Source organism: Pelodiscus sinensis, chromosome 4, assembly GCF_052426305.1.
Source record: "Pelodiscus sinensis isolate ZL-2025 chromosome 4, ASM5242630v1, whole genome shotgun sequence".
In the NCBI taxonomy this organism is placed as follows: domain Eukaryota; kingdom Metazoa; phylum Chordata; order Testudines; family Trionychidae; genus Pelodiscus; species Pelodiscus sinensis.
In genome coordinates this window covers 94,620,898-94,632,998 of record NC_143055.1, presented here as the reverse complement: position 1 = coordinate 94,632,998, position 12,101 = coordinate 94,620,898, and the positions used below count along the sequence as shown (strand labels likewise).

At 38.9% G+C, this 12,101-nt stretch overlaps 1 protein-coding gene across 7 annotated transcripts in view; it reads right to left on the bottom strand.

Annotated features, from left to right (window-relative positions):
* GAB1 (GRB2 associated binding protein 1) overlaps nt 1–12,101 on the bottom strand; it is a 131,758-nt gene that overhangs the window by 31,074 nt on the left and 88,583 nt on the right. For 5 of the 7 annotated variants that reach the window (XM_075929893.2, XM_075929895.2, XM_025189015.3 and 2 more), the window contains exons 3-4: nt 5,835–6,048; nt 2,553–2,633 (exon numbers count right to left, since the gene is read on the bottom strand). In XM_075929893.2, coding sequence (XP_075786008.1) covers nt 2,553–2,633; nt 5,835–6,048 — 295 coding nt within the window. The remainder of the gene's footprint in view (nt 1–2,552; nt 2,634–5,834; nt 6,049–12,101) is intronic. The other 2 variants (XM_006131771.3, XM_006131772.3) reach the window with 1 other exon arrangement.

Genomic DNA, 12,101 nt, shown 5'->3' with positions numbered 1-12,101 from the left:
AGTAAGTACAGCTATTACTCCTACTCCTCCAGACATGTAACTGAATATAGGGCAGTTTATAAAATTATGGGAGTAAATATGTGACTAAAGATAAAATTATCATAATGTAACATTTTGGATACTACGAGCTGTAAAAAGAAAAGTTACACACATACAAATACACAACCTGATTCTCAAGCTTTGAATCAAACCAGAACTCCCAGCAAGAGCAATGAGAATTTTGCCTGAATAAAGATGATAAGGATATGCCCCATAATTTTATATACCATATCCATATCAAACAAAAGATCTCAGAAGTCGTATTTTTCTATCCTATACAAACAGTACTCAAACTACAGTATCAAAAATCATTAGTCTCAATGTACACCTTTAAAAATATCAACTAATTATAAAAAGTTACAAAAATAAAATATCAATTAAGGTAAGAAACAGAGCGTAGCATGATATGACCATACAATAAAAAATCACATAGCAAGCAATACAGCACACTTTGTTTTCACTCTTCAATTATGGGTTATGCAGTTATTACAATTATTGTAATCAATTTCACATTCTCTATGCTTCCAAATCTTACTTACCAAGTCTGAGCGCTATAACATGGACCTCTGAGAGACCTCCTAATGAGGCTGTATTGTATTTTGTTTAGTTGTATAAAATGCACAACATGCAAGACAGTCAACTAAAACAATCCGTGAAAATTAGTAGTGCAATAATAGTTCATGGATGCCACTCTAGTAGAGTACTGGTAACCTAGATACCTCTTAATATGCTACTTAGTAATGCTACCATATTAAAGTTTAATTACTTCTAAATGTAACAGTGTTTTCCCTTACTGCTTCTTGCACATATGCATTTGTGAAAACTGAACAGAAGGAAACAGGAGAGGGATCATATTTGGACTACTTGAGGCAGCCTAGCGAAGCTTTCTCTTTTCCCTAGTGGCTACAACTTGTGCTTTGGAACCTAAGCATTTTCCAAAACTGTTCTTTTAAAACAGAGTTTCTAGTTCTTATGGAAGTAAATATAACCTTCAAAATGTGAACTGGCATAACTGTTCAGTATGTGTCTGAGAATGAAGACTGAAACAACAGTGCTAATAGAGTAGTAAATTGCCCCTTTTCATCTTAGTGTGACAATCTCTGCAGTATAAATGATCATTTAAAATATCAGTAACAACCTCCACTGATGCTCAGAACAGACATGGAAGAACTGGTATAATCATGCAAGTCTGTACAATGTTCTGCAAACGGCATCTCAGACTGGGGAGCCAGGGTTGTGAGCTTGAGGAGAGAAGGAACATTTTTATTTTTCCAAACTGATCCTAGAAGCAGGATGTTTAATGAAGGGTCAATTCAAGTAGAACAGTGCGCAATCTCATCATTTAGTATAATTTTTCCATATGCTTTCATAGCAGCTAATGAATAACTTTTCTGTACCTAATAGTGCATCAGCAGACAGAACTGATTAACATAGAGCATCGCTGCACTATGTATTTAAAATAAGGACCGAATATAGCAACAGGAAAAAAATTAGCCACATCTGTTACCAGAGTAGGAGTGATACTGCAAGCTCTAGCATCATGGTTCCACTACGTATTCTCCTTAAAAGGCTGCATTAACAGTCATAAGCACTGGCAACATAGTATCTACCCCATTCCTTTTCCCACACTAAAGCCACAACGCCACTTGCTGCACCGGAGATCAATCTTCTGGCATTTGATTTAATAGGTCTAGTTAACACCACCTAAATCAAAAGTTGAGGGAGGCTCTGGTCAGTGCCAGTACTCTTAACAGTGTTCTTCCATTAGCCTCCCTCTGTGAAGATGGTACCAAGCTCAGCTTAAGGTAAACTGACTTCAGCTACATAGAATATGTAGCTGGAGTTGTGTATCTTAACCCAACTTTCCTGGTCCAGTGTAGACCTGGCCTAAGATAACCCGTGTTTCCATGGTACCATGAATATCCTTCAAGACCTTATCTGGCTCCAAAGACTGGTGTGATGGGACGTAGAACCACACCCAAACTGGCTACCACTAGCTGTGTAGCTGGGAGGTGGGTAAGAATGCATGCCCCTGACAAGGCTTTGAACTAGTTAGAGACATATTTTTGTCCCTTGAACTGGCTCCTGTTTCCTCTTCCCAAAACAAACTGCTGACAGAGGATTAGGAACACAGTTTTACAAATACTCAGCTTTGAAGCAGGCTGAGTACTGTAAGTATATTGGTCACTTATCCTATACAATAGTTTTCGTTCTGTGAGAATAAATACAACAGGGCAGAAAGACAGCTCCGGACAAGGTATAGGAGCAAAGCAGCTATTCTGTATCAGCATTCAAACAACAGTGTGAGAAGCATGCATGGTAGAAATGTGAGTACAGCCTGGAAATGTGCTGTCATAGTCCTAGCTTGATTACCAAAAGTTAGATTACATTGTTTCTTCAATTAAATTTACAGCAGACCATGCAGGACATGTTTCAAATATGACATTTTCAAGCAGGTTATGGCGCTGTGCTTGATTTCTCTCACAGACTAAAAACAGCAATTATACACTCACTGCAGTGGAATCTTTTTACTTTCAAAATCCTCCAGAAGCAGGTATTCTTTCCCTTCTTCAGACATAAAAGATGAACCTTGGCTGGTTTATAAACAGGAAAAAATGGAGTAAGATCAACAAGATAACCCCTGTTACTTTGCATGTTCCTTTGCCACCCAGCTAGAAACATAAAGATTTCAAATAGAGTCCCTGATGCAATTTTTTCTAGTAGAATCATAGATGAATTCTCAACTTTTTTTTAACACTACAGTAAAATGTAATGACTAGCTAAGAGATCTCTATGTGTTTACTAATTAACTATTAGAACTTTAAGGATGGTCCCAAGTAATCTAGGCATAACAGTGTACTATGGAATAAATATTATGATCATTAACACAACTACTATTTCTAACACACACCCCAATTTTGCTACTTGTACACCATTTTAAAATTATTTATAAATAAAATATACACATGTTGACACTAAAGATGTGAATACAAAACTCTTGACAGTTAAAAAAATAGAAATAATCTAGAAATGTTTTCTCTTTGCTCTTAGCCCCCTTCCTCCAAATAAAAGAGAATGCACAGATTCCTAGATGCTCAAGAAAAGCAACATATTGAAGATATTTTCTTCTCATTTTTCGATGAACACTAGCCACCACTGAAGGATGAATTAAAAAGTAATCCAACTCCCAAACTAAAAAATTATGAAAACTACTTCAATTTGTAACTTTTGTTCTAAATTTTGCAGTAACACTATTATCTTTGTTTTTTAATAAAATAAGGACAAACAGTTACTCCACCAGAACTGTTAGTGGTTCTACTGCCTCACTATAATTACCAAATAACAAGGTTTTCAAATACTCATAACTTAAAACACCATATATTCAACACATTCCATAACCCCAAAAATAATGGACCAGAGCACCCTTAGCTCCTTTTTTCTTCCATCTTCTCTTCTCCCATGTCCATCTTGCCCCTGTCTATATCACCATTGTTCTCTCTCATTCAAAACTTCCCCATCAGCAAATCATGGGTTAAAAGCAGTCCATTCGTACACTGTGCACCTTCACACTTCAACATAATTATCCCTTCTACCTACTGATCAGTCTTATTCTTCTAGAATCCTACATCTTAACTCGATCAGACGATTGTTATATACAACATAACACATTTAGTTATTTGTAACATCACACAACCCATGATCTTCGGCTATGTCCCTCAAAATCCTACCATTCTCTATAGTATTTCTACTCCACATTTCTTCCTAATCTCCTACCTCAATCCATGCTCTCAATTCCAGTTCCACTCAACAGCTGAAGTGAGAAGATGATCAACATGTATTTCTAAAAAAAGTGCTCTTAGCACTAACACACCACTTTATCTACTCCTCCCCACAATTAGACCCCTTGAAATGCTGAGAAAGACTTCTTGTCACCAAGGCCAACAAAAGAAACCCATCTGGAGTGTCAAAGGCAAGCTGTTTTGGAGATGTGGTGAGCCCCCCCCCCCCAAAAAAAGGGATTAGAATCGTATTTAGAACGTGAACTACAACTAAATATTGAAAACGCTACCTTTAAAAGTATTTTTTTTAAATCAAACTTCAGAAAAATCTTTACTCTGGGAAAAGATATGGCATATTTCAGAAAAATTAGGTTTTTGGAAGGGGAGGAGGAGGAAATTAGTAGTGGAATGTCTTAGGGCATGTCTTCACTACACAGTGGATTAATGGGCAGTGATCAATCCAGTGGGGCTTGATTTATCACGCTAAGAGTTCTCCCATCAACTCCAGGACTCCACCAAAACGAGGAAAGTAAGCAGAGTTGACAGGAGAGCATCACTGTTGACTTGCCATGGTGAAGATGCTGCAGTAAGCAGACCTAAGTATGTCGATTTCAGGTACGTGAATGATGTAGCTGAAGTTGCGTAACTGAAGTTGATGGCCTTGTCTATACTACTACAGGCTTAAAATTGATCTCATAATATAGAACTAGCTTGAACCTTCAATACAGAATGATTACTACTGCTTCATTTTATACAGATTGCTTCCCCTCAGCTGGCAAGACATAAGTGAACATGCTGCCCTTTAATATTTTAGGAATTAGTGGACACCTTCTAGTCAAGCACTGTTTTGGGAGTGGGAAGGCTACTCATCATTTTCATCTTCCATGGACTGGAGAAGAGCAGATTTATTTGCCTGCTCTAACTGAGATTATGGGAGTTGGCTGCAGTCAGTACAAGACTAAGAAATACATACACCTTTGTTCCCACAGCCATTTTTTTACCTTACTTTGTGGTACTCCTGAATGCCTGGCACACTAACATGGAACCCTAGGACACAGTCACACCACTGACAAGTTCTAAGTGAATGTGTAGAAGACTCAGGCAAGACACTTTCATAGACTTCTGCTTAGCCTTTAATGTACCCATCTGCAATCAAGAGAATAATGAGCCAGCTTTTCTAGAAATACACAAGGGACCATTATTTTAAATTGTTATAGCAAAGCATCTCTGCTTGAGAGGTTTCTAATGTTTTCCAAGGACCATTCTGGGAAACAAAGTAATAATTCCTGGATATTTACTACTTCATATTACATCCTAATATACAGGAGGCATTACATTTCCATTTAAAATGAGAAGCAGTAGTTATTTGGGTACATCAGTTACCAGGGCTGCTCAGATTATTTTTTATATTAAAAAAAATACTAGCCAGTTTTCCTATTTTCCTTAGGAGAGATAAAGGGGCAGATAAATCTCCTTTAGTTGGTGATTTCAGTACAGGTCTGAGTTGATTTTTATCATTATCACATAGCCACCACTGTAACTGGTGGAAATTTTACTTTCCCTGCTAGCAGACTTGGTAGAAGTATAAGGCACTAAAAGAGCACCTCTCTCCCTCTTAGAGCTGATATAAGGTACAATAGAGAGTGGTAAAAATAAGGATTTATCTTTGCTATCCAAGTTGCATCTAATTCTGCACACAGAGTTATTTGATCTCCTGAACTATTAGTCTGGTATTTTTATCAGCAAATATTTTTAAGAACTTAGAACAATCCCAACAAAAGAAGCCAGCTCCGATGCAACAATTTATTATTAAAACCAGAAATTTAAGACCAGAACACCAGGAGAAGAGCAGAAGTGATCGGGTAAAGCATCAAGTCTAGCACATTTGACTGCTGAATGACTTCAACAAAAATAATCACGTAGTACACAGAAATGTTCTGTAGGAATTTGGTCTATACAAATTAAACCAACTAACTGCATAAACAAAAAACAAACAAACTAGAAACACCCATTTACCTTGTAGGTTCTGGCTTCTTGCTTTCACAATTTATTAGCAAGAGGTAGTCCTGAGGATCTTCTTGGCTAGATGAGGACTCCAGAGGTGGGATGTTAATTAGCTGATACGGAGGAGGTAGGGATGATTCCGTTTGTACAGATGGTGGTGAAGTGTTAACTGCTAAGGGTAATTCAGCAGCTGCTCGTAAAGAACTGCCAAGTGGCTTCACAGCATCTATGACATAAAATCACATAGATATTTATCACTCTTTTTATAGTTTCTTTTGCTCTTTAAACTATACAAATGCAACTGCAAGGTAAACAACTTGCATATTAAGATGACTGGCTTAAATCAACACACTCTCTCAGCATAACAATCATTTCTGACTCACTCTAAAAACAGGTCTGTAGAATATCTGAAAAATATTTCTGAAGAAAACAATATATGGACAATCATTTAGTCTGATCTGATATAAAAATCTGGTGCCTGAAAAGAATCTCCTTCATTTTAGGACATTCAAAAATGCTGAGACTCTGTTATTCTTCAGGTTTCTCCACATGTCATCAGATGCCTGTCCCTTTAAAACTAGAGGCTGTGTCTTGTTAACATGATATTTTGGCCACTTTTCTAGTCACAAACAAAATAAAGCTGCTGAGTGGTACAGTGCAACAAATAAACAGACAAATCTGTTGTTTTAAAATAACAATCAAGTGCTCATAGGCTAAAATTCTGTTATGGCTGAATAATTCTACATTTTACACTGTGTTCGATGCATTTTTCTTGATTTCAGTCACTTTGATATTTGATACTAGAAATTAGGCAAAAGTGAAAAGAAACAGGAAAAAATGTTTAAAAAACCCTCTACGGCTACGGCTACATTGCGCAAGAATATATGCTAATGAGCCATCATTTTTGCACAAGGGGCTTTTGCACAAGAAGAAGCAGTCTACAGTGCTCCTTCTTGCACAAAAACCCCCGCTTGCACAAGAGCCGTTCTTCCTCATCTGCATATCTTCTTGAGCAAGAATGCGCAATTTAGACATAGCCTAATAGGCTTTGCTCATATGGAACATTTACTGTTGCCTACAATAACTTGTGAGATGTACTAGCTTCCCAAAGACATCGTTCTATTGCCACCCAATCCTGATCTGGTCCCCCTTGTATTATTGTGCTGCAAAATTAGATTCAGGTGCGTCTTTGGTTGTCCTCTCTCTCCTCTTTACAGGCAGTCCCCGGGTTACATGGATCCGACTTACATCGGATCCCTACTTACAAACGGGGTGAGGCAACCCCACACTAGCTGCTTCCCCCCCAGCAGACCAGGGAGACGCGAAGCTAGTGCCCCCCCCAGCAGACCAGGGAGACGCGGAGCGGCTTTTCTCAGCAGACACCTCAGCTTGAGAATAAAGGACTGAGGGAAGTGAGGTGTGGGAGAATAAAACTGAGCTCTGGAGAAATGTTTGGCTAGAGTTTCCCCTACAATATGTACCAGTTCTGACTTACATACAAATTCAACTTAAGAACAAACCTACAGTCCCTATCTTGTACGTAACCCGGGGACTGCCTGTATAGTTCTTTTCTACCTTCATTTTTGAATTACCTTTTCTTGCCAAATTCAATTCTTAGGTTTCTCCAGAAACATACATTCACCCATGGGCATCAGGTATGTAAGGCAGGGAAAGGCTTTGCCTTCCCAAACCTCCAGGTATAGCCCTGCCCACACTCGGTCTCCAGAACACCTCCGGATGTTGGAGAGGCTGGGGCCACACTACAAGGCGCATCACACCCTGCCTCCTCCTTTCCCTGAGGCTGGGCGTGCCCACTTCCCTCCCCATGGTTGGAAGGGGGGGTGCAGGTATGCAACGCTCCACGCCACCTTCCGGGGGTGGGGAATGGGCAGGGCTAGAGGCGGCCCACAGCCCTGCCTTCACTGATTGCCCATGCACATACCTGAACATCACTTTGCCTGGTGGTCTGGAAAATGCTAGCAACAGCAGAGAGCAATACGCCTTTAATGATATTTAATAATGATCCTGATTCATTTTGAATGAATACATTAGTCCATCTGCACACTAATATAAAAAGCATTCAAAATCTTTCAGAGCAGCTCTGATATGACCTTTTCGGAGCTGCTCTGAAATAACCATGAATTGGAAAAGCATTCAGTGTCATACGCATGAGCATAACAAGCATCCCATTTCACTTTTAGAATTTCTGTATTCAATACATCTAGAACAAGCAGGCTTTTAAACTGGATGAATGGGGAGAGGAGTATTTTTCACTGGTCGCTAACAGATGCGTTACCCAGTTACGTGTTTGTCAGTCTGGTCAATATAAAGCTGGGTAGAAGTGCCAAGTTACACTCAAAATAGTTATGAAAATTAAACAATGGTTACAATGAAATTTTGCAACCAATAATAAGGAAAGGTTCCCCCTCACTCTTTTGGTTATTTACAATGTTGCTGATGTCTGCATGCTGAGAATAATCTAGAACAGGGGTCACCAACCAGTAGATCAGGATCTACCAGTAGATACTGGAGCCTCTGACAGGTGATTCTGGCTGGTTTGACAAAGAGGCTATCAAGTGCCAGCACTTCAGCTGCCCCTCCCCCTACTGCTGCTCATCTGCTGCCCTTTGCCTTGGAGCTGCTCCTCCCTGTTGGAAGCCTCCTGCTTTCTGTGCAGGGCAGGAAAGGGACAGAAGGGGTGCTGATCTCAAGGTGCCCCATCCCACTCTGTATCCTTTCTCCATAAAGCAGACAGGGGGCACAACAGGACTTGGGATGGAGTTTGCTGGCTGCTATAGGAAGCGGACCAGGGCAGGGGGGAGCCTACCTTAGCCCCACTGCACCACCAACCAGGAGCCACCTGAGGTAAGCAGTGCCCAGCTGGAGCCCACATCCCAAACTCCTATCCCAGTCATGAAGCCCCTCCTGTAGCCCAAGCTCCTGCCCCATCCCCGAGCACCCCTGTATCCAAACACCTCCCAGAGCCTGCACCTAGAAATTCCTACATCCCAACTGCCTGCCCCAGAGCAGCTCGGAGCCCCTCTGACACTCCAGATCCTTTAATCCAAGACCATAATCTGCACCCCAATCCTCTGCCCCAGCCTGATGAGTCACTTAGGATGAGCAGGAGAGGGAAGATGGAGTAAGCAGGGGCAGGGTCTCAGAGGAGGGGTGGGAGGGAGGTGGAAAAGGGTACAGTAATCCGGAACCTATGGGATTTAGGTGGTGCCGGATTATCAGATATGCCGGACTATCAGGAGATACTATAAGCAGGTTATATACATACTGTATACATTATATACTGTATATAAAGTGTTCTTAACCCTTTCTATTGTACATACTATACAGTATACTGTAATGTTTTAGGTTTTTTTAAGCCTTTTTTACCCTTTTTGCTCAGTTCAGCTGCTGCCGCTGTTATCTTGTGACTCATTTTTTGCCGAAGCTCGCTCACTAGGCTCTTGCCATTTTGATTCCGGACTATCAGGAGAGCCGGACTATTGGAGTTTTACTGTATTTGGGTTTGAGGTAGATCTTGGATTGCATTTAAATTCAAAAAGTTATCTTGTGCTTAAAAAGGCTGGAGACCACTCATCTAGAAGGTTTGAATGCCTTTTTTATGCATAAACTTAAATTCTTTGTACTTTGCAAATAAGTACAGTAGAACTTTCTAACACTTTTGGAGTATGTAATACTTATGTAAAGCATTCACATAACAGGAGCAGAATATAAAATATTTTGAGATGGTTTATAAAAAATACTGATTTAATAACATGTCAATTGTGCTGATTTAGCATATTTGAAACTATTCTTCATAGGATATAGGTAGAAAAAGTACTGGAATGTAAAAATGGGATTTTCCCATTGTAAGCACAGATAAGACTACCTAGTTCTACAATTCTTAGAGGTGAGTCATTCCACCCAGCTACTACTATATAGATGTTCTAATTAGGAAGATTTTAAGTCAAATTAACTATTAATAATAGTAATAACCTTGAACACATCATATACATGCTATGGAGATGGAGCCATATGAGAGCCTACATATACAGAGTACACACTTGTTCAGAAAATTCATCAAGAATTTGTGGTGGTGTAATACATATACACATACATACATCGCTCTACCTACTCTATAATATGTATGCAAAGGCAAAAAATGTCAAACAATCTCCAAATACACAGAGAAGCACTTTACTAAATCCCTTATCTTCCGAAGAACAAATATTGTATAATAAAGAACTTCAGTGTTTGCAATACTGTTCTAATATATCACGTCATGACACACAGAGGTTGCTTTAGCATCTCTATCCCCTTTCACCACTAAATTTCCCCCTCTCCTCTTGCATCAGTTCTTCAGTCTCTTTTGAAATCAAGGACATCATCTTTAATAAATGCCTTAGTCAAAAAAACTATATAAATATAAACTGAGTCATCCACTTGCCCTTGGATGTTTTCAATTCCCTTGCATAAAGCTATCAATATACAAGTCAAGACAGCAAATACAGCATCCATGAAAAACAGTCCTCTGCATAGAGTGTAATATAGAGATGGTCAGGAACTGAGCAGTGAAACAGTTTCAGTGAACTTCTAACAAAATCCAGGCCAGGTTCCTTTGGAAACCTACTTGCTTTCCTGCAAGCAACCCTCCTGGGCTGCTAAGAATCCTGCACTTCCAGGCACCCTTCTATTGAGCTGGGAACAAAATACCAGCCTAGAAACCTTGGGAGTCACAGCTGAGCTTGGGGACCCAGGATAAATGCTGTTTAGAAATATTTAAATGAATTATTTTGATTATTTCCAAACAAATACTTTTCCAGCTCTTCCCTCCAAAAGAGATTTCTACATTTATACTTGGTTCTAACACAGAATAATTTAAAAACTGTTCCTTTCAACTTGCTCTAGTGTAGGATCATAAAAGCAAATTAAATTGTTACATTCTGGACTTTTTATTGAACTAATTTTGAAAAACTAACATTTCAAAAACTTATTTTTTAAGTCTCAGCAAATTACATTTAGTTTTTTCCCCCTAAAAAACCCCACACAATCCTATTTTTAAAAAATGCTCGAAGCAAAGAATTTAGCAGTTGTCTGTTTATATTTAAGATAGTCACGATTATGTGTGTTTCACAGTAGACTGACAGCTCTTAAATTTATATCATGTTATAGATAACACTTCTGCATTTCAATGTTTACTTTCTCTCAAATTTGATGAACCTTTATGCAAACTGCGATTATTTTTATGAAACACTTTTGTTTATCCATGTAAGTACAAAAGAAATATAGCAAAGCTGTTTAATTTAAAAATTCTTCTCTTCCTCCTCATGCAATTTTCAGTTCAGAGAATGCTCTCAAAATAAGGTATAACCTTACTGCTCCTCCCTACATATACTGTTTATTTAAGTAGAAAACAAAGTTGAAAACACAATACAATTAAAAAATTGCAGAGGAAATACATTTAAAAACTGGAGTTAGGGAGAGGGTTATTGGAGTTTGGGGCTGTTTGTGTTTTGTTTTTAAAGAAATCACAAAATGAACGAAGTGCTGAAAATTGATGAGTTATTCAGTTAAAACCATCAACCCTAGTTCTTTGGTTTTGTTTTTAATCACAATTAAGAAAGAGGAAAAGTGACTTACACGTCAGTCTTGGCCTCTAAGGACACCTGGTGGGGGGAGGAGACTTTGCACGCTCCCCCCTCTGCCCCAGGCCAATCAGGACTTGGAGGCCAGGGAGCGTGTCAAGTCTCCTCCCGCTTGCCAGGAGCACATGGCACTTTTAAGCACTGTGTGCTCCTTGCAGGGCAGAGAAACTTTGTGCGCTTCCCCCCCACTCCCTGTTTCTTTTGTTGGTGTTGAAATGGTGCAATAGTGTAAAGGACTTAAGATCAAGACATGGAGTATGACTAGTGTGCTGTACTGAATATTATTAAAATATAATAATAATACAATAATATGCTTTGAGCTTTTAAATGTAACTTTAATGCCAAGAACTGAAGCACAACTTGTAAGGAACTATATTCATTTATTTGTCTCTACCTGCTGGATGAGACAATTTGTTTTTTGTTTTTGTTTTTTTTTTGCTTGTTTTCAGTACATCTTTTCTGAGAGGAGACAAAGCAGGATCTAGTTTATCAGATTAAGACACAACAGATTCCTATAAATCCAATTAAACTTTCCCCTTTCTATAAAGCCAAATCTCCATGCACTCCTTAATAAAGTCCCACATAATAGTTACTTTTCTTTTTTAAACACTGCATCAAGCAGACATCTTTATTAAGA